The 23,921-nt window shown below is 39.0% G+C and overlaps 1 protein-coding gene across 4 annotated transcripts in view; it reads left to right on the forward strand.

Moving 5' to 3' along the window:
* The first annotated feature begins 15,095 nt into the window (after positions 1–15,095).
* The window catches only part of SENP6 (SUMO1/sentrin specific peptidase 6), a 74,165-nt gene continuing 65,339 nt past the window's right edge, over positions 15,096–23,921 (forward strand). For 3 of the 4 annotated variants that reach the window (XM_017825793.1, XM_017825809.1, XM_017825801.1), the window contains exon 1: positions 15,535–15,663. In XM_017825793.1, coding sequence (XP_017681282.1) covers positions 15,615–15,663 — 49 coding nt within the window. In that variant the 5' untranslated portion in view covers positions 15,535–15,614. Of the gene's footprint in view, positions 15,115–15,534; positions 15,664–23,921 lie in introns of those variants that run through there. The other variant, XM_017825817.1, reaches the window with a different exon arrangement.

Raw genomic sequence — 23,921 nt, forward strand, 5'->3', positions numbered from 1 at the left:
AAGAGAATTTTTACTTCTAAGGGTAGGTATTTTGAGATTATATATTTGTGACATATTTTGTTCTTAATAATAACTGACTTCATGCAAATATCAGTCAGTATTATCTGTATTATGCAGCTGTGTAGTGGGTTGACCCTGGCCTGATACCAGGTACTCACTAAAGCTGCTCACTCACTCTCTCTCTGCAACTGGACAGAAGAGAGAGAAAAAAACAGGTAAGAATTCATAAGTAGAAAAAAGAGCTGGAAGAGGTCAGTGACTGATTACCTTCACGGGCAAAACAAGACTCAAAGTGGGGATAGTACTTATATTTATTACTAACAGGATAAGAGTCAAAGCGTGAGAAATAAAATAGTCTTTAAACCACCTTCCCCCCACCCCTCCTTCCTTCCATGTTCTCCCTTTTCCCCCCCAGTGGTGCAGGGGGACGGGGAATGGGGGTTGTGGTCAGTTGTTATTTCTGCCACTGCTCAGAGACAGGAGTCCTTCCCCTGCTCCTGTGGGGCCCCTCTCACGGAAGACAGTCCTTGATGGACCTTTCCAGCGTCAGTCCATCCCTCAGGCAGCAGTTCTTCCCAAACTGCTGTCCCATGGGTCACTCCTCCATGGGGTGCAGTCCTTCACGAATGAGCTGTACTGATGTGGGTCCCCCACAGGGGCCACAAGTCCTACCTGGGAAAAACCTGCTCCAGCGTGGGCTTCCCTCTCCATGGGCCGCAGGTCTCTGGCAGGACCCCACTCCATCCTAGGCCTCCTACAGAGTCACAGCCTCCTCCACGCATCCACCTGCTCCAGCAGGGGCTCCTCCATGGGCTGCAGGTGGGTCTCTGCACCCCGATGGTCCTCCATGGGCTGCAGGGGCACAGCTGCTTCACCATTGTCTTCACCACGGGCCACAGAGGCCACAGCTCCGGTGCCTGGAGCATCTCCTCCCCCTCCTTCTGCACTGACCTTGGAGTCTACATTGTTATTCCCATGTTCTCTCTTCCCTGGTTGGAATTTTCTTCTGTGTGACGATCTCCTTTTCTTAAATATGTGATCACAGAGGAGTTACTATCACTCCTAATTGTCTTGGCCTTGGCCAGTAGCAGGAAGTCCGTCCTGGAGCCGGCTGGCATTGGCTCCACGGAACAGGGGAAGCTTCTAGCAGCTTCTAACAGAAGCCATCCCTGTAGCCCCCCCCGCTACCAAAACCCAGCCACAGAAACCCACTACAAGCTGTCTCCTAAAACACAAACTAAGACCAAGTATTAATTTTTTTACTTCATATTTATTTGCCCAAGTAAATTGTCCAGTTCTCTGAAACTAGTCCTGCTGAAGGACTTGAAAGCTTTATTTGGATCTCTGTCCTCTCTCATGTAATTCTCATTCTCAGTATTTTTACCCTTTCACTTTGGGGTCTACTGCTTTCAGTACTTCAGACTCCTTTCTCCCATAACTGAAAGAGTTGTTGTATTCAACCTCTTCTGTCTGAAAGTTGAATAAATTACAAACTTCTTTCAAGATCATTACACTGTTCCAAAACAGTTCTGTGGTATCTTACATGTTGACACTTCCCATGGCATTATGGCTAACAAATGTTCTGCAGATGATACATGTGGAGTCTAAAAACATCAAGAACATCTTCATGACCCAAGAAAGGCAAATGGTGATGATAAGGCTAACTTAATCTCTTTGCAGTTACCCTTGGTGGTAGCCTATTCTTACAGGTACATTTAAATTATGGGTAATTCAACATACTCTTTGGTACAGTTTTTGTTTATGAGTCACTACTGTTTATAAGAAACTGAAATACTGCATTTGTTTACAATGCTAGTATCATATTTATATCTCAATCGAAGTGTTGCGAGACTAATATATTTACTTATAGTAATCCAAGTGCTACGACCAATATACTTACAAATACCCTGCACGTGGAATAATGCTGGAGAAATGTTGGTGATCATGAAGTTCATAACAAATAGCTTGAGCAAAATAACAATGGTTTGACCAGCTGCATAAGAAAAAAAAGAAAAGGCTTGTGAGTTTTCCAGTTGAAAATAATGCTTATGTTCACTAGATTTGCAAACTGCTCTCTTAGAGTAACATGGCAACCAGTAACACAGTGTCTATATTTAACCACAGCTGTACCCCCAGGTTTCATTAGACAGTTGTGAATACATTTTTACACTCTGCCAAAGATCTTTCCTCCCCTTTTTCCATCGACCAGGCACAGCCAGAGCAGAGATCTATGCCAGAGCCCTTCTTTGAGGGACAGCCCTGCTACTGGCATTTACAGTGAGGAGAGAAGGCAGGGCCACCTCAGGCTGGGCCCAGGGCGCTGAGGTGGCAGCTGGGGGGCGTTGAGTCTGGAGCTGCCTCAGGAAACCCCACCAGAAGGCTCCCCCAACAGGTGACTTTTGTTTATGGGCCAGATGCATCTTGGGGTTTTTTTGGGTATTGTTTGTTTGGTTTTCTTTTGTTTAGTTTGTTTCTTTTTTCCTTCCCATCCATCAGAGGTTTCCCTTCTTCTTCAGACAAGGCAACACACAGAAGATGTTTTCCTGTCCCATTTCTAAATCCACTTCCTCCAGGCAGTTGCTACGAGCCTGTAAGTAACCATGTAAGAAGAAATTTAAAAATATAATCGACCTAAAACCCTGTAAGGAAACAACACTTTTGCCTACGGACCCTCAAGGCTACTGGGGTTCTCATCCCAGGATACAGCCAGGCCATGTGTATGGCATTCCTCACATGCCTGCCGAGGTGGATGGTCAGGTGCTGCAGTTATTCCTGTCTTAGAAGAGGAAATAATATGCTGTTGTCTGTGAACTCTGTCATGCAGGTTAACACTATAGGGAATGTTTTGAACTGTTTCAACCAGGATGACAAGTTGGTTAGGAGGTCAAATACACCTGTTGCTACTGCATTTACCTACGAGAATTTGCAAGGCTCTACTTTCCTGGGTATAAGAGGATTTAGATAATTTAAGAGTTCCCCCGCTCATGGCATCATAAACTATTTCATCCTGCCCTCTGACATATCATGGCTAGGCTTCGTGAACGAAGATTTGGGAAGGGGTCTGCCCATGTTTGTTACAAGCACACTGGGCTAAAAAGGCCAATACAAGATAGATAAGTCCAGTTGCAAAAGGCACGGCAGAAAGACTTGTTAGGTGGAATATTCTGCAAGGCACGATTCTTTCTGTGTTGTCTTTTCTCCTCGAGAGTGATCCTGCGTGTGTTCTCAAAAGCATCAGCAACGTTATAGATGGTGTGTCTCCAGGCCTCCCGACTGGAGGCCAGAGTAGATCAGTTATGTTGATCAATATGGCCAAGGCTGAGATGTTGTTTCAGGGAGTCCTTGTATCTTCTCTTCGGGGCTCCTCTCTTGCGGCAGCTGGTGGCAAGTTCACCATAAAGCAAGATCTTAGGGAGGCGGTGGTCCTTCATCCTTGAGAAGTGTCCTGCCCAGCGCAGCTGTGTTCTCAGCAACATGGCCTTGATACTTGTAACTGCTGCTTGTTCAAGAACAGATGTATTGGTCACATAGTCTGACCAGTGGATGTTTAGGATTGTACGGAGGCAGCGTTGATGGAAGCGTTCTAAGTGTCGCAGGTGGTGGTGGTAGATGACCAATGATTTGGATCCATATAAAAGAGCAGACAGCACAATGGCTTTGTAAACACTGATCTTTGTACTCTTCTTCAAGTGTTTATTTCACCAAACTCTTTTATGAAGTTTTCTGAAAGCACCATATTCATCCTGCCCTCTGACATATAAGTCTTTACTTTTAACAGCGGCACACACTTGTACTCTTCAAACTCTCAATTTTTTTTCCCCATTATGTTTCTGTTTGTTGTTTATGAGTTTTCATCTGCCCTATTTCCCCACTTTGTCTTACCAAACTGTATCTAGATGAAAGCTTCTCATTCCGAGCATTCAGATCCCTAGGATTTCAAGCATTTGCTTTTTGTTTGGGTGAAAAAAAAATCTTAACTTTCTCTCACTACTACCTTAAGTGAAGGTTTTACAATTAAACGTGCTAGTTCCAACAAAGTTTAATCCAGCATAGCACAATACCATTACTGCCTTGTAACATTTCTGTGAGAAAGAGGATATAACTTGAATAGTTCCTCAGTACAGTTCCCTGGGGAACTATTCAATATTTCAGACTGCTACTCACCTTTATTGGGATACATTATCTTATTGTTGTGTATATATTATTACAGGAAAGCAGACACTTCAGGAATTTGCCAGTCATCTAAATGTTGAGTGTCAGATTTCTTCAGAGCTAACAGTGGTTGAATGCCAGTAGTATCCACCTCTTTAGCTTCTAATGCCACCAGAACACTAACCAGGTCTTCCTTGTCTTTTTTTATAAAGAATTTGAATATGGAAAAATGTATTTTGCAGCCCAGATGAGGAAATGGATGACATTTCTCTCCTTTGTGTCAGGAGTATTTCTCTCAATGCTATTTGTTTTTCTTTATCGTATTATTCTTGTTTTAAAATCCTCTCCAAATTAACTGACTGCCATCTGGTTTGATAGAGTTTTGTATCAGTGTCGCATAAAATATTTCCACTTCCAAACATACATTTCAAGGGTACCATAAATTACCAAAGATCTCAACTTTTTCACCTTGATCCCAATCCAACAAAAACTTAGGGTTTGATTACCTTTGAGCTGCAGCGCCTGACCCAACATCCAGAAGTAGAAATCAAAACTCATGAGTTGAGTGCTCAGGTACCTTATCCAATGCCTGTAAAAATACATTTCTGTGTTCTCTGAGACAGTCCTGTATCAAAAATGTCACAGCTGAAAAATGTAAAGAGTTGAATCTGGTTTCTGTTGCTTCAAATACACACACAGAAATGAAGTTAAGTTCTTCCAACAGTTTTTATATATAAATCAAGTATTATTGTCTGCATCACCTTAATGTTAGGTCAAATAAGGTATAATTTGTCTTTCTGCAGTCAATGTAAGCCCAGAATAATCACAGTACTATTTTGTATCTACTCAAAAGAGGTGGCCTGTGTTGTCCTATCTAATGTAGAACTTATCTGTATTGTCAAGAATGTGAAGTCACTGATTTAGACATTGATATCAGTGTAGTCTGGGGAGGCTCCTGGATATAACCCCTAAGACACATTAGGCACTCTGAAATACCTGAAAATCTCATTTCTTTTTCTCGGACAGTACAGCTTGGATTTATCATACTTGAAGAAATAAATTGGGTCAGGAAGAAATCTTGTCTGGTTTCTCCAGGCCTACTGTATAGTTAGTAGAGTAAGACAGGCAGAAGGCAAATCACTTCCTCAGGAGCACTGAATCATCCTTTGGAGATGCTCTTCTATTTCCTAAATTGTAGAGAAATTGCAAGGTGTATATATAACTTTGGCTCCTTTTTTTAAGTGCTTATAGTTAAATGGGATGATTTCAGGTACTGAAGTCTGCCCCTTTTGAATTCCCATATGCTTTTATGTGGCTGCCTACTCTGAAATATAATTACTTAAAATTAAAGAGTCTGCTTGTATTATTTTTAAGAATTACCAACAGCTTTCCTCCCATAATTATTTAGGGAAACAGATATCTGGGAAACTAAAAACATGCCAAAAATTCATTTGCAGGCAGGATTTATGCTAATGATGTTGTAACATCATGTTAAGTTTATGCAAAAATTTTTTCTAGTATTTATATATGTACACTACCTCTACAAGGCACAATGATATAACTTCCTTTGAAGATATATAAAATTTGGTAAGTCCTTGTGTACTTAACTCACCTATTAAACTGATATTCTATTTATGGAATAATACAGCACATTCTCTAGCAATATGTGGTCATGTAAAAAAAGACCCTATCACACAGACACAGGAGGAGACAGAGTCAGGTTGCTATGGGAACCTTAGCTCTAAATGGTCTGGCTTTTGTTGGCTTAAAATCTCAAACATTGTGTTGCATTAATTATGTTTTTGTTGAGGTTCTTTGCACTGAGCATGAAATTTGTTTTGCATGCTGTTTCAGTCTTACATGTACGTATGCAACACTTTTAAAACAAAATGATGTGCTAGATAATACAAGAAGAGATGAATGTGTTTTATTACTAAACTGAGTTATGGCATTAAAGAAAAGATACTCAAGAAATAGGGGCAAGATTTTCCTTTTATTCATCTAGGTAAATTTCAGCTAACACTATCCTACATTACTGAATATGGATCGTAGATCCTAAAAAACTAATATAGCAGAAGCAGCAGTGGGAGGGAGCCACAACAAAAGGCAGGAATGAGGTGGCAATTGTGGAAGAAAAGGGGTGGAGAACTCTCTGCTGGAAGCATGGGAAGGATTTTGGTATGGAGAGTAGGAGGAAAAAAGCTGAAAACAGAAACTGAATCAAAGAGCCAGAGAAAATGATTTTAGGGAAGACTGAGGAAAGGGAAGAACTTGAGCAATGACAGAAGTTGAAGGATTGCATTTAGTGCAGGAACCACAAGGAGGAGTGAAAAGTGGATAAAGAGATTCAGAAAACAAGGTTGAGTTTGTGTTTTGAGGAGAAGATGGTAGTTGATACGTTGCTATAAAATATACCAATGAGGACAGCAATAGAACTCAAAACACACCCAAATGATGCAAATATTGTTCATCAGATCTTACAAATGTGAATGGACAGCATATATATAGTTCTAAGGCATCTTAAAAACTTTTTCTGTATGAAAGCAACAAAGTTTCATGCTAGAAGAAATGTTCTACAACACTGAATTTCTTCCCAGGACATTTCAAGTGCCATGATTTTCATGATTTCAGTGATGATTTTCTACTTGCAAAACTGGTTGCAGGTAATGAATAAGACTTAATTTTCTTTTCTCTAAATTATTTTATCTATTCTTAAGAAGATTTTATTTAACTTGCTGAATTTCCCACAGAATTACTACAATTTTTACAATCTTTATTCATCTCTATGGGTGGCACAGAGTCTGGAATTTTTATGATGAAAACTGATACAGAACTTTAAAACTTTTTTGTGCTGAAAACCAATACATTTAGCTTCTATACTACCAGGCAGAAAATAGGACAGACATAACAGGTCAGCTCCACTTTAAAATGTCCTCATATGGTAACCATAATTTAAACAGTCTGCTAAAATTTCACATTGTTTTAGCAACCATAGACCCTCAGTCAAAGTACATATATCTTCAAACTGATAGAAACTGTTTAGTTTTCCTGTCTTTATTTTGTTTAAAAATAAGGAAAACAGAGTTTGATATATTAAGTAAGCAAATTTAATCACAAATTAGAGGGTTTTCTTAAAAAGAGAGATTAATGTCTTCATAATATTAAAAGGAACATTATCTTTCTTCTGAGCACTAAACACTTTCCTCTGAGTAATATGCTTACATATGTTCACAATATGCTAGCACAGTGATGTGGACCTCACGTTCCTAGAAAAGACACATAACTACCAAAGAGATTCTCCAGAATGTTTAGCATAAAAAGGATTGTAACAGAAACCCAATCTAATCCACTCCTGCAAAATCTGCAGGCCAGTCACATAATGGTTATGTTCATAGTAGTTAAGATCTCCTTAGCTTTTGACAAAATCAGCAATACTATTGATGTTTTAATCTGAATGAATGTGTTACTATAGAGGCTCCACCAATTTCTGACAGGACTCAAGAGTGGTAGCAGCTATTCCCTGATCCCAACTATCTCTTTGGTTGTTGGCCTCCTACATTTAACAGCTATATGTGAGTACTTGAAGAATAACACGAACTAATGGTACCCATTAGGAATAATGACCAATGACAACCAGATTCATCTTGGTTTTATACATGCAGCTAATGATAAAGATTGTATATGCCTGGGATGAATAAAAGGTAGATACATAATGACTGACATTTTCATTTATCAAAGAGCATAAAGACTTGGAGAATCTGTAAAGTTAAAACCAATGCTTGTGATAGGCCACTTTACAAACTGGTACAGCTCGTTAACAAAGACCACAGAACTCACAAATCCCTGTGGGTTAGAATATCCCCTCCCACTAAGTTACCCTTATACAGTATAACTTTGGGCACATGGGGTAACTCTAATTTCTTTAACCTCCTCTGTCTCAAGGCTCATTTTGCTTATACCAATCAAGGTTCTCTACAGAGCCCATCAGGGCCAAGGCTCTACTCAATCAATATTTCTTACCTCTTATTTCATATGGATTATACAGGAGTTAGTTTGGTTCTTTGTATAATTCTGGAGAAAACTTCACCTCGCCTTGAGCCTTCCAAGCACACATTCTACCATTTGACAATTACATGTATAACGGTATTTCACGTGGATTGGTGCTGTTAGCGCACACCTTCATTAAAGGATGAACGTGGCATTCAGTGCCATGGTCTAGTTGACATGGTGGTATTCCGTCACAGGTTGGACTCAATGATCTCAAGAGGTCTTTTCCAACCTAATTGATTCTGTAATTCTGTCAAAAATAGCAGTGGACATCCACATCCTTCTAACAGAGGGAAATAATGTCTCAGAATGTCATTCTCTTCTTCAGGAAAAGAGGAAAAAGACTGAGAAGATCAAAGCACTTTGGACTTCTACACAGATAGGAAGGTTATCTTATACACCTCTGGAACTTGTATTCCAGTCTCCTGAGAATCTCTGGAAAGCTCTGATGTCACGCTACAGTTCTGTTCATCTTCATTGGAATAGTTGGCATGCAGGACCAATAGGGAGGGAATGCAGGTGATACTGACTCTAGTAAAACATTAGCCACTGTCATGCATGACTTCTCAAAGCTGAACCAGCAAACAGACTGGAAAAATGCACTCTCAGTGTGTTTCCCTGACAGTCTGAGAGAAGAACTTGATCCTACACAGGTTTATTCCAGCTATAATTCTATTATTTTCACTGCCAGACCACAAAGATGCAAGTACCTAAAAAGTGGTTAGGTTAAGGACAGGATTAGAATTAAAAGAAATTATCTAAACCATCAAGATGATGTGCAGTGAAGACAAGTAGAAAATCACTTTAAATGGAGAAATCAAATTAACTAATACAAATTGAGATATAGCTGACTAGGGAACAACACTACAAAAAAAGGACTGATGATTTATATTAGATTACAGATTGACCATGATCTGCGATTTGGTAAAAAAATATTGTAGGATATATTGAGGGGAACTGCAGTATGTCAGAAGCAGAAGACAGTCTTTCCACTCATTCAGCTTTGGAGAGACCTACATTAGTATTGCATCCTGTTTTGAATGCCCCAACTTTAAATACAGACAAGTTAGACTCCAGAGAGATTAAACACAATACATGAAGGAAGACTGAAGAAACTGTAGAAGATAAAAGACTGAGATAAACAACAGCAATCTCCCAGTATAGCAAGGTTACTCAAAAGAGCACAGCGAACTCTAACTGAGGTAGAAGAAATCTATTTCTAGAAAAGATTGTTGAGGTTAATATGGACATCCCATCCTCCCTCCCCCCACATCTTTATAATATTTTAGCTGTGGAGACTGAAACCAAGATTTTTAAGGGCATATGTCAGTGAGGTTTTAAGTCTGTAAAACTTAACTCTATGCAGAATGACAAACAAAATTTTCCCTTTACATCTTTCAAATCATGTACTGTGAAGATTCTATTATTTCCAGTATGGTCATTGCTACATTAACTGTCTGCACTTCACAGGTGAGGCAGAGCACACCACTATACTTAACCACTACAATACACTGACAGGAGCACACCCATCTTCATAGTCCAGATCTCAGATCTGTTTTGTACATTAAGAAAGAGGTTTCAGAAGTTCTGATTAGAAGTGGAACTTGTAAGGAACAAACTCAGTGTCTTAGCAGCATGAGCAGTAGGGGAGTAGGTCACGCAAAATGAGTACGTCCTGATTTTTTTCTCTCTGCTTTCATTATGATTGATACAACCCCATGGGTCATGTTCACAGGTACACAAATCTGACCTTTTTCTTTGCTTTGGAATGTATTTTTGCTTGTATGTGTACAGGTTAATACTTGCTGTTTTATGAACTCTTGGTGTAGTTTACTTTTAGAAACATGATTCAGAAGTTTCCCACTTGAAACACATAACAACATTTGTTAAAAAATCACCTTAAAATTGCTCTGAAAAGTAAGTATTCTTGAAGCTTTAGAATTGGCATCTAATGAAACAGGCAGAGAAAAGGTGATCCTCCTCTAAGAGGCGTGAGCCTGCTGTAACAATTTCAATTAAATATTTTCTGTTTATTACAAGCATTTGTTTAAATTGGCCATCTCTATTAACATAAAGTTCTTAAGGCTAATGATTATTCACAAAGGACCTCCAAGGATTTGAGCTACAAAAGAGTTCCCATTTCTGATGTGTGAGACCATTTTAAAGACCATCTGCAAGTTCTGTTAGGTGGCAATTAAGAACCCATATTTCTTTCCATGTGTGATCATGAGAGTGACTTCTGTATAACTACATACAAAAGAAGTTTCGGTATCTATTAAATGTGTTTAAACATAGTTTGGAAGTTGACATAAGACATATTTCCCATTGATTTGAAAAGCAAGAGATTAGAGGCAGGATTTGCCCCCGTGCATAAACACACAGTATGTTTTGTATGCTGGATGGTTTTGGATGCCCGACATGCCTTAAGTAACAGTCTGAATTCTTGCTATGTTTTAATTTTTATTGCAGTAAAAATTTCTATTATTTTATTTTTCTGATTACATAGTCTTTGATTTTAACATTTTGTGCTGTAGATGCATTTATTATATTCTTTTTGTTAGTAGGTGAAAGACTATTGTGGTTATGGTATACTATTTATGTTGACAAATGAAACATTTTCTATATTTCCTTCTTTAAATCAGTTAGAACTTCTGCTATTATCAATAAAATGATGAGTCACACTAAAAGAAAAAAAATACACTGTTGCCTAATCTTAAATCTTGGAACACAATCAATAAATGTATTTCATCAGTCTGTATGCAAAAATATATTTCCCTTAGAGAAACACCATAAGAACACTGAAGAAAAGTAAAAGTTTATTTCAGATTAACAAGAGAGTTGCTTCAGGAAACTTAAAAAATTATTTAAAAATGAGTCAAAATATGCTGAAATACCTTCTATATAAACATTTTGAATATACACTGAAAGTATATTCTATGCATCTCAGATCTGATGTGTTCTCTTGAGCCTTTTACATGCTCCCCTTCTAACACTTACACAACTATCAACAGTTTTGTTTTGCGTTAAAGATCAATATTTGCCTCAGATATTTAATGTACATTTAACCAATATACATTACTAAGAAATAATCAAAATATATAAGGTTATCCCAAATTTTTCAGGTGGAATATTTCATATTCCATCTTATATGCACATATATACATTCCCTTTCTTCTATAGTACGATTCCATGTATACATTTGAAATTATTCTTATTTAGTAAGTCTTACTTTTTTCCACAATCACAATTTTTCTTCCATTTAGGTAAGGTAACTGATGTAATGCTTCTGGACTGTGCAACAAATTCTGCAGGTTTTTTTTCTTCTAGGAAAAACAGCCTTCCAAATGTAGCCCAACCTTGCAAAAAGAAATTTTTACTTCCAAAAGTAGTATCTAATGCTGTGTTGTGGCAAACAGTGTTGGCATACCCCTCAATCACTCTTTTATACCTACAAATCTCACTTTGATGCTTAATGAGTCATTATGTTTTTTAGCCCAACACAGTTGTTTAATCTCACTGTCCATCACAAGAATTTGCAGATTTAAAGCAAAACTGTTTCTCTTTGAATGGGTCTAATGCAATAATGATCAAATGCAATAGATAAACAACACCCAATGCAATGAATAATGGGATTTTAAATTTCAAAATGTTTATAACAGTAGCAGAAAACCTAATAGGTATTTGTTTATTAATAGCACAAGGTTGTGTTTTGAGGTATGCTGATCAGATTTAAAAACCAGGTCTCCTTCAAGGAAGGAATTCAGAAAACATTTTAGACAAAGTTCCAATGATCTTTAGCAGTCCTTAGTCATTTAGTACCTACTTGACAAGCCATCTTTGATAACAAAATTTAACAGAAAACTTTTCCACATCCTGACATATCATTAGAAGTCCTAGCACATAGATGAATGGCACTCTTCCCTTTGGGAACATTCCTGAAGAGTTAACTATTGTATGCCAGCTATCCTGGAATAATATGTGGTAGGAAACTCCTAAAATTACAACACTAGCTTTAATAGAAAGAAAAAGACATTGCAGGACAACAAATAGAACTGATTTTGCTTTAAAAATACAGAAGGGGAAAAAAACGCCAGACATCAGGCCATGAGAGCACCAAGAAAATGGTTATTTTTTTAAAAACCAAGAACACAGAAGGTGCATCATCAATACATTCAAGGAACTTAAAACTAAGAACAACAGTGGAAAACAAGTGAAAATTATTCAGTCCATAAGCATGAATTTCTGAAAGGTGGGACTGTTAAAAATCATTTATTTATAGTCTATAAAATGGGTTCATGGGTTGTGAACCAAATAAATAACCAAAAAAAAAATAAAATTTCAAGGCGCCTATAAATTCCCTTAAACATCTATATGCAATTTATGTACCAGTAAAGAAAATTAGGTAATGTACACTACAATAACAGAAGCTGCAAAACTGCAATCCCAATTCAATTTTATTCCTTATGTAAGGAACTACTGTTTTGGGGAGCAGCCACCTCCATTTGTTGGCTAACCTTAAAAAAACATAGAGGAAACAAGAAGTCACTGGAAAGAATCAGAAATGCAAATAAAAAAAGACATATTTTTCAATAGTTGCAGTACTGAATCTTTTAAGCCACATTCATTAGTAACAACTCTTTCACTGTCGGAAGAGAGGCAAAAAATGGATTTCTAAGGTGAAACAAAAATTCTTCATCATTGCCTAATAAAGTAACCAGCTTCCCACTCTACACAGTGCTGTGAGAAGAGAGCTGTGCATGTGCAAGTGTTTGTAAATGCAGGACCTCGGACTGTGGCCTCCAATTGTCAACTACCCACAGTGGGACATGTCGACTTCTAGAGGCTGCTAAAGGCCAGGAAGCAATCATAGAATGGTCTGGGTTGGAAGGGGACCTCCAAGCCCCCTGCCGTGGGCAGGGACACCATCTACTAGGCCAAGTTGTTCAGTACCCCAGCCAACCTGTCTTTGAACACCTCCAAGGACAGGGTAACGATCTGATGTATTTCATCCCTGGGCTCTTATTATGTGAATAGAATTAAATTTTTGCTTCAAAGCGGGAAGAAAGCTCAGTAAATTCTGTATTACTTCCCCCAGAAGGAAGGGGAATAGTAGTTTTCTCTTTTTCATTGATCACTCAGTCAATTCTCATACACAATGAAAATCCTCTGGTTCCAAGCAAAGTTAAGAGGATGCTGAAAAGATTTTGCAAGACTTGAGTGATCTCAGTATTTCATTCCCCTCCCAAATACTTCTCCCATGGAAAAACAAGCCACTCTAAGGCAGAGAATAAGATTACTATTAAAAACTTAATGAAAAATAAATGAATAAGAGTTTTGACTACGTATTATCCTTTTGCATCCTTAAAGAGCTTCAAAATAAAACAAAAAGAGCAGTAGAATAAGATGTAATTTTGGGGCAGCTCTTTTACATAAAAATGTTATCAATCAAAAAAATCAAGCATGCATCTAGAATATTGATAACTTGTCCTTTCTGCTTTTAAAGGTATTTTAATCTATGCTGTGCCTCAGTTCATTAAAAATAAGACTGAAGCTGTATCTGATGCTTTAATCAACAAAAGCCCACTACTGTGTATCAAACATTTATTCAAATAATTCATCATCATAAATCATAATCCTCAGTTTTTTAAAAGTTGTGTAGAATTGGGTAGACTTTAGTCTGGTCTCAACTATCAATAAGAATTTGTTTTTGTGGATTAATGCTGTAACCTCCACAGCAAACCTTCTGTCTAGACAACACTTTTCTGAGATACAATAGATTATTTCTTGAAAATTAGATTCTAAAATTCCTTTATTCTCATTTTGGTTTTTGGTTTTGTTTTGTTTTTTTAATATTAGGTTTCTATTGAGTATATGGTTTTCTAGTCTCTGTATAAATAGCTTGCACCAATTTTTCCTAATTGTTTCCTGTTAATCCCATTACTAATGAAACAACATTTTGTGATCTCTCTTTCAGAAAAAGCCTTTTTTTCTAAGGAGATTTTGAAGATTGAGATTTGTAGGTTTGCCAGCACTGTTCCAGCTTTTGGGATTCTTTCTAATTACTTGTTAGCTCTGGTGGTGTGACGTAGCACTTGGGGAGCAGTCTGACATCTCCTGTCATCTTCCAGGCCAGCTCTGCTTTCTTCTCTGCTTCTTTTTGCCTCGATTGTGTAAAAACTGAGCACTCTCACACTGGCTTATGCATATGGTTGATGTCAACACAGAACTCAGGAACAAAAATAACCAATTTAGAAGGAAAACAACTTTCCTCTCTCTAGTTTTTAATTTTCATATGCACTAGGTACTTCTACTTACCTAATTTAGGACTTTAGTCTACAAACTCTTCAGTTCAAGCATTTTTGAAAGCTCACTTGTCAGGGATGAGTCGTGTTAGGAACTAGGTGCTTTAAATTAGATATAAACATTTCCCAATTCTACAGTCACTAGAATCCCAGATGAAAGAACCTGCCCCAGAAAGGAGCATCTGGTTTTCCATAGCTCTAGACTGCCATAATTTACCTTGGAGTTTTTAAAGTAGGCATGGTTTTGCTACTTAGGCTTCATGGGACAGCTTTTTAAAATGTAAAACCTTACATACTAAAAAAGGATTTTTACAAATCAAATGTACATGGGGCCATGACTTGCAAATTCACTTTAGCACATTTTGCAAAATCCAAGTTTTGGATTTAAATATGCCTTGATCAGGCCTCAGAAGATTTTATGATTGAGAGGAGTCTTTGAAGCTTGGCAAGACCTTTTGCCGGAGCGGGAGTGAGGTGAGAGGCCAGCGGGCCCCAGCGCTGCGCAATGGACTCCTGCACTCCTCAAACTCCATTCATTTTATCCGATCCACCTCCTCGCCTCCCAAAAGCTGCTGCCTCCAGGCTGATCGAGGAGGGAGCGGGAGAGCCCGAGGTACTACCGGCTGCAGCGCTGCTGCGGCCATTTTATCGTCCGGGGGCCGGGAAAGCCGGCAGCTCCCGGGCCGGGAGAGCCGCGGGTCCGGGCAGGGAAGTGCCGTTCATGGAAGAGAGGGGCGGCAGCGCTGCGCGCACCGTCCCCTCGTCCTCCCCGAGTTCTCGGAGGCGCCTGCGGCGGAGTCCCGGCCAGGCCCATCGGCCCCGCCGGGCGCCATCGGCAGCCGCTCTGCCGGGCCCGGCTGGAGCCGCTCGGGGGGTGCCGGCGGCGGGCGTTGAGGGAGGAGCGGGCGCGCTACCGCCGCCGCCGCTTCCTCCTGCGCGGGGGCCGGAAGGCAGCGCGGCCCGGGGAGCGGGAGAGGGCCGGGCCTCGGCGGCACTGCCGCCGCTGCGGGTCAGCCAGCCTTCCGCAGTGGGGGCGGGCAGGCCGGGGGAAGGGCCGGGCCCCGCCGCTGCGCTGGGCGATGGAGTGAGGGAGCGCGGCGCGGCAGCGGGAAGATGGCCGGTGGCGGCGGCGGCGGCTGCAGAGACAGCTCCTTTCTGGAAGGTGCGTGCAGGGCTGTGACGGGGGGAATGTGGCCCGCGGGCTGCGCTTCCCTTCTGGCGACCAGTAAAGGGGCATGGCACAGACTGGGGAATGGGGGAGGCGGGCGTGTGTGTCTATACGGAGGGGGGTAATGAGTCCCCTCTGGGGGCGACGACAATGAGAGGTGGCTTCGTGGTGGGGGAAGGGTGGGTGCCGTGGTTAGGTCTGGTGTAAAGAGACCTGCTTTTGAGGGAGGGCTTAGCGAGGGCGATTTGGTTCTTCTCTTTTTTCTTTCTTTCTTTCTTTTACTGTGCCGAGGCGTTGGGAGTGCGGCGTTTCTTCCCTTTGTAGGGGCAGCGCCGAGAGCTCGGTGCAGCGGGAGGACTCAGCCGTGGCTCGGGGGGCGGTGGGCTCGGGGGGTGCCGGGCAGGGTTAGCGCTGGGCGAGGAGGGGAGGCCAGGGCTGCATTTCCCTGATTCCACTCCGCTTCCAGGCCCCGGCCTAGCCCGCACTCTTTCGCCTCACCATAAAATGAGTATTTCTGAAAGGCTTCTTTAAAGGTTTGGGACTGAGGTTACATTTTTGATACGAAGGTGATGATGAACCTTATTATCTGCATTTGAAAGAAACCTTTAGCGTTTGTAAAGCGCTAATTTTTTTTCTGTTATACGAATAAAATTATTGATGTTATTGTGGATTGTTATTGCTATTTTGAGGATTTTTTTATTACTGTATAGCTTTTAATTATAATGCAAAAAGTCTCTTGAAATTCGAATATTTTTAGCTGTTGAGCTTTTACAGTTTTCACTGATACATCCAAAAATCCGCTGTTGTAGTCTTGCAAAATTGCTGTAATCACATCTCCTGATGGCATAGGTCAATAGTCTGCTAGATTCTGCCAAATTACCATGATGATACCAAAGAAAAATATATGTAAAAGAAATTAACTACTCGTAAGTAGAGTTTTTCAAGTAGAGGGATAAGTTTAGCATTGGAGATTTTGCAATACCTGTATTACACAGAACATACCTCTTGCAGGTTTTCTCTTGCTGCAGGATCTTGGGTTTTGGTTTTTTATTACGTGTTCTGGAATAGATGTACTGTGTGAACAAAATACTGCTTGTTGTTTTAAATAATTAATCTGAAGTTCTGATGTTCAGAAACTCTTTCTGGTTAATAACAGCTGTCATATTCCGTCCCTTATACCTTTAAAGGGTTTGGTGGTGAAATGCAGTCACTCAGTTATGTTTCCTGAACTCTGCACAGAATATAGGGAGGTTTGTGCAGGCAGCTGAAAGTGTCAAGGTGATGATTAGTCATTGTCTAATGCACCTTGGCCACCTGTCCAGCCAGCAAGTACTCAAGAAAAGATAGGTTTCATATGCAACTGCCACACTTTTTTTGCTTATGAGTTCTCTTTCCAACAGCAGGACTAACTGGATAGCATCCCCATTTGAAGCTTCAGTGTTCCATGATGGGTAAACTGAGTTAATCAACGGGTTTTGTGTTTCCCCATTATTTGGGGGCACGTTCATTTTGACGTGTTCATTTCAGGACTGATGATGTGATAGAAACCCTAAGAGTATGCAAGTGTGCACCCATATGTGAAGAAAATCTAATGTGGATGGTGGTGACAGAAAATTTCTGAGAGTAGTCCAAGTCCAAATGGGATGATAATACTGGAGCAGATCTAGTAAGAGCTGTTGAAGTTTGTAGTGATTTGAAGCAAGAAGGCTTTCAGATGTTATTTGAGAGGTACTTATTAGGGGTGTTTACTTTATAGAAAAAAGTAAAGGCATAGAGCATCTATAAATAGATTTATATCTCTAGCTATATATACACACATACACACACACACACACGAGTTTTTTGGCAATATGCAATCTTGAAATGTATGCCAGCATATTGGATCAACCTAATGATGTTAGAACCATCGTTATCCAAAAGCTAGACAAGCATGAGAGTGCCAGACTTGTGGAACAAGTATAATGGGGACAAAAACGGGGATAAAAGTGCATAGAGTTGGAAATACAGCAGCTTTTATTTCAGGATGATGATTAGTACATGAGCTTAGAGTTGTATCTGTAACTAGTCTGAGTGTGTATACTTCATGGACTCTCTTGAAGTCTGTGTAAGCAACAACCAAAAAGTATTTACTTGATGTTTTTGGAAGTTTTCTTAAAGGCTGGCAAAGACGAGGAGGAAGACATCTTTGTCCATCCCTGCCTTAAGTGTGTAAAACAGATGGAGAATAGGCCAAATGGATGTTAGATCTATCACCAGTTGAACTCAGTCTGATGAAAACTGTGCTGGTTAAATATGTACCTTTATATGTGTGTGTGTGTATACGTACATGTACACAGACATTTCTAGTGCTGTCATGCTTATGTTGACTACCAGTCAGGCCAAACGTACATTTAAATTAAATAAATTGCTTTCCAGTATGATAGTTGTTCAGAATTTCGATTTTGATTCCCCATGTCCAGTAAGATACTACTTTTCACTCATTTAGTATAACAGATGTTACTGTGAAGAAATATGTCAATCAGTCTACTGTAAAAGTGCTTCCTTTAATATTTTTATTGTTTTATTCTCCAGTGAAAACAAAGTGTTCTTTCTGGAAGGTTGTTCCTTCAATGATTTATCTGTTGCCTTTCTGGTAATGCTGTTCTGAGCACAGTGATTCATACTAGTACATGTTTTTTGTCCAGTTCTGCATATCTAATGTGTCATTATTTTTTCTGCTGTATTGTATAGACTGTTTAGCAGAAATGTGAAAAAGACACCAGGACTATAATATTGGACTCTCTATAAAGCTGCGTTTGTTATTCTGGAGCAGTGCTAATAGTTGATACATATCGCATATACATTGATATACAGGACATGCATGATTACTCTTCTTGAAGTGTCTGGACTGTTAGAATTTATATGCGTGGAAAGTACCTTATTTTTGTTATTTAATGTAGTTCGCAAGTGGAATTAGTAAGACTGCACTGAATTTACTTTTCTGCAATAATGTTTCAAAGTTATGAGCCAAATATGCAGAAATTCACACTAACAAAGTAGTCCTGTTAAATGGGAATTCTTTCCTGATGTGGAGGAATACAAGTTTAGACTTTTGATATTTCCATCTGCAGCAATTCCTGTGTTTTTTAGTTGATAATCACACCTAAACTATAGAGCATGATAGGCAAATCCACTTGGATTTAGAGGAGGCATGTTAAGCATGTGGAAAGGGAGAGTACTGTTGATCATTACTCCTGCAGAAAAATTATGGGAACACTTGTTTTCTACCTCTTTCACTATTACTGACTTGCAAGGGAATTGTAATTTCGCTTCTGCAGCATGAAATTTAAAGTTTCTCTATGCCATAGGTAACAGATAAACTTCAAAGTATTTTCCAAAAGAAAGGAGAAATACATTATTTGTTCCTGTTTTCTTATTTCAGTCTTCTGGTGGTTACAGTAGTGACACCGAGAACCAGTATTGAATTTGCTTTCGGGGATCTCCTTTCTAAGGAATGTTGCCAGTCTCTACCTTCAGAGCTACCGAGAGATTTCAGCAATACTGTGACAGGAATTTCCTCAATTTTCATTCCATTTTTTTGGCTACAGGTTTCCTAATAACAATAGAGAAAACTATGCAGACTACCCAATAGCAGCAGCAGTATAAACTTCACAGTTGTCTGCCAGAAGACTCCAGAGGATTGCTTTGTTCTTCTTGCAGCTCACATGTAAAGAACTGTTTTCACCAAAGCAAGGGTTGTAGACTAGTGTATTTTCTTAGAGGTGGCTGAGATTCTGGAATGGTACAGAAGCACGCTGCATTTGTGTGTTAGTGTAGAGTCATAGAGTTGCCATTTGAAGTGGTGGTCAGCCTTTCCTTTTTTTTTTTTTCTGTTTTTAATCATATTGAAAAATCTCTGGCTGGAGCAATACAAATTAGGAGGGTAGAGTGGAGTTTATGTTCAGGTAGAACACTGAAATTTTTTATCTGCCACAACTCTTTATTTTTTTCTTAACAGTGCAATTTAATTATTAATTGTAATTATCTTTGAAGTAGTCTCTGGTGCTTTATGATCTAGTGGAGATAACAATGAGCTTGAAAATGAGGGAAAGAGATGTTTTGGGTGTCATTGACCTTCTTCTCTATATCTAAAGTCTTGCTTTATCCTGTTGAATATTCTCTGGTTTGCATCGATCCCATCAATGTCCAGACATGTTCTGTTCCTTTTTTCTATTTTTCTTAAGAGTAATCTTCTTTCTAGAAGTGGTAAATTTGTGATTCTTCCATGACTTGTTTATGTCTCCCAGTCCTCTGATCCATTCAGAATTTCTTTGCAGCACTGCACCTGTGTCTTCTTAGACCTAAAGACTATTCAGCTGTCCTTTCCAGTGGTTTTAAGAATAAGGACCCTTCTTATTGAGTTCAATAACAGGTTGTTTTGTATGAATGAAACCCACTTGTTGAGAACTATTTCTCAGAAAAGTTAAATTGAAAATATCTTCTTACTGTTTGTATTTTTTATATATTTTGGACAAACTTGGGTGATAGGTGGTATAAATATTAAGAAAGACAGGGTGCTTCTTAAAGCATGTAGAAAGATACTAAAAAGAAAATTTATCAGTTACTGCTCTATAACATACATTGTAATATGCTTAGCAATGCATTCTAAAGTAATAGCCTGTGCTCCAGTCCTCTTCCACATCATCACCTTCTTAATTTTGAGACATAGGATTCTAGGAGTCCAGGCTTGTCCTCAGCTTTTTGGAGTGGAAAGCATCCAAAGTGCACTTTTCAAGTTTTCATTAGGAGGCATTTATTATTTGGTAGTTTTTCATAAGTAACTTCTGCTGTAATAATTTTTCACAAAGTGGGACACAAACTTCAGGTGTAAGAGTAACTGTCTTGTTCGGGATGCCTCATCCATTATTTTCTGGCACTTTGATTTGGTAGTAAAGCAATACTCTTTCCTCAGAAAAAGTACAGATTTTATACTGGTTTTTAGTGGCAAAAGAACAAATAAAATGAGAATGTTGCTAGAAGAGATCCTTATACTCTTCTTTATGTAAGTATAACTAAAAAACTGATAGTAATAACATAAGTAGTAACATTAATATATGGTTTGATAGCAAACATAAACCAGCAGCTTGCAAATGTGATGCTTGCTAGATACTTTTATGATGAGCCTATTTAGATATTTTAGTGTTTTGCTTCTTGTTTTATGTACCAGAAAAAAGCAAAGTGGATTATTTATTTTGATGGTTTCAACAGTAACTTTGGCTGTTGTACTATTGTTTTTGGAAGACTCTGCATGAATTTTGGTGCAACATCAAACTTCATCGCTTCTATAGAGTTTTAGCTTTGTCTTCTCTTAATTGAGACAACTGAGGAGTTTTGTGTTGTAACAGGTCCTATAATGTGAGACTAATCACTAAACTTGTCACTTTTAAATGCTGATTTATAAGAATATGGGATTTTTTTGAGTCACCTCTCGTAATTTTGCCTCCTCCCTTCCCACTGATAGGATCACCTGGTTCCGATCCCCCTGCCATAGGCAGAGACACTTTTCACTAGACCAGGCTGCTCAAAGCCCCATCCATCCTGGCTTTGAACACTTTCAGGGTTGGGGCATCCACAGCCTCCCTGGGCAACCTGTTCAGTGTCTCACCACTGTCATAGTAAAAAATCTGGTCCCTGGCTAGTGCTTTGTTATGAGTAACAAATACAGTAGTGTAACTTTTATTTTCCCAGAACTTAAACCCTTTTGTTTACAGAGGAGTAAAGGTAGAAATTTCATGAAACTTGGCAGCTTCCATGACACAGAAGTCAAAATTAGTGCCCCTGAATAGAAGGTTCCAGTGTTGCCTCAGCAAGGTTCAGTTTGCTGCTAACCAGTGGTAGTACCATACACTGGCTGGGCAGTCAGGGGTCAGGGCAGCTGGAGCGCTCAGGAATCAGGGCACTGTATTGCCTTCATCTGTGTGTGATGCAGAGAAAGGAGTGGAGGAGTGTGCAGGATAGCTTAAGATACTGCAGGAGACTGAGAAAACACGATAAATAAAAGTGGAGCTGTTGTGGTGAGGGAGACTGTTGACATACCAGGAACAAATTCTGGTTTTTTTGGGGAAGAAGAGCAAATGTAATTGTTCTTCTTACTTGGTTGTTCTAAAAGGTGCTTGCATTGAGAGTGAGGGGAGCACACTGATAATTTTTTTTTTCTTTTGGCATGTTTTAGCACCTATTTGTTTCCAATTTGGAGGATTTTTTTAAGGTAGAGGCATTCCTATATAGGTTAAAATCTGTTTTATACTCTGTACTTGCTTACTTATTTAAAATGAAGAAAATTAAAGCATTAGTAAAAATATTACTATTCTTATTCACTTAGTAGAATTAAATCTGTTGGCAGTTTATCTTACACATTTAATTTTTAAACAGCATGTGTTCTTAGCTTCCTCTTACTGTATTCTGCAGCCTAGTATGCCTAATATTTTCAGGTGAAGCTGACCTTAAGCTGTGATGAGGTAAAAATTGGTGTCTTCTTCTGGCCAAGTCATTTGCTTATGAATGTCAGTTCCACAGTGGGTGCAGCTCCGTTTTGGAAGCAGAGCTGCCTGTGCTCTCCCCCACCCTTGAGACTTACCACTTGATTGCCAAAGAAATTGAACTTGCTGTGTACTGTCTTGCCAGACTGGCACTTTGCCAAACCTTTGTTGAATTTTCTCACTGAAGGGTAAACCGTAGAGACAGGACAATGCCTTGGACTGGGAGAGCATACAGACTGTGTGAGAAGAGTAGGACATTCCCCCTTTCATCTCTGCCGGGTGATCTGTTGAGTCTGGTGAAGGTGTGATACACAACTTATACAAAAAGTATCTATTCCAAAGTTTAACAGCAGCTTTATTCTGTTCAGGGAAGTGCAATTATTTTAAATAACAGGTTAACTTCTGTGAAGAACAAGTTTATGGTGAAGGCTGGAGACTGGAGGGAATAAATTACCCGACTGTGGTTATTCTTCCCAGGTTGGTCAACAGGTGTTTAAAATGTATTTGTTAACGGACAAGTGCTGTGAGGGTTGCATGAGTCAAGGAAATATTTCTGAATGTGTCCCTAGAATTTCTATAAAAGAATAATTTGAGGTGAAAGACTTTTCGATATCTTTCTTTGAATCTTGAGTGATTATAAATAAAGAAAAGTGATGATTCAGAAACTGCATGAAGCTTTCCTGGGTTTTTGTTTGTTTGTTTTCAAACCATATAAGCTGGAGCTGGAGCAAAATCTCTATGTGTTTTTGTTTGTGAGATTTTGGTTGGTTGGTTGTTTTTATTGTAAGACTTGCCACAGCAATGTTTTAGGAATGATAAATACTAATAATATTCTGCTGGTGTGGTAAAACGTAATACTATAATACATGATTAATAATATGTAATCTTAGAAATTTATGTCTGTAAGAAACAGCTGCAAAATATTTGTTATTTTCATGAGCATGTTTTTATCCAGTGCCATACAATTGTTTCATTTGTACTAAAATTCATTCTACTGATGTATTTTTATTAATGTCTTAGGATATAATGTTGTATTTGTTCGGCATGTCCAATTTTTGTGGCTCATTTAGCAAAATATGAATATCCTGCTGATGACAGAATTTAATACGCCAGTCTAACAGAAAGATTGTTCAAGAGCCCATTAGATGAGAATTTGAACTATGCAGTAGATGTTAAGTTTCATATTTACAATTGCCCTTGTAATTTCTGAGGCTCACTTCCTCCAGAAACATTATTACTAGAGTCCATTGTAACTTTATTTCTACCAAGGCTTACTGCTTAAGAAACAATTTAAGAATCCTTTACAATTGGGACTAAACTTTTAAAAGTGAACTTCAGCACTGCTCTGGTCTAGGTTATTATGATTGCATATAGCTGGCACAGTGGGGCAGTAAACCTTTAATTGAGATTTAATAGTTCTGCTGTAAGGCAAGGATGTTGTACCTGAATCTTTACCTGCTTTACCTGATGAATACCGCAAAAAATTATCTGTCATTGATAAAGAGGTTGTCATCTAGCAAAGACTGTTAGAAAAGTCTCTGCTCATTAGGTGGAAGAAAGACTGTGCCCTGACATAGAAAGAACCGATAGATCAAGGTAAGCAGGTGCTTCATGTTTGGATGGAAGTGGCTGAAACTTATTTCTGGTTGCAGGATCATCTCTTAAGAAGGTGGATGTTTTGCTTCAGCTGTGTTTTGAGTGCTATTTCTTGAAAAGTGGTTTTATAACTAGGTA

The sequence above is a fragment of the Lepidothrix coronata genome, unplaced genomic scaffold (genome assembly GCF_001604755.1).
Source record: "Lepidothrix coronata isolate B3197 unplaced genomic scaffold, Lepidothrix_coronata-1.0 Scaffold4, whole genome shotgun sequence".
In the NCBI taxonomy this organism is placed as follows: Eukaryota; Metazoa; Chordata; class Aves; order Passeriformes; family Pipridae; genus Lepidothrix; species Lepidothrix coronata.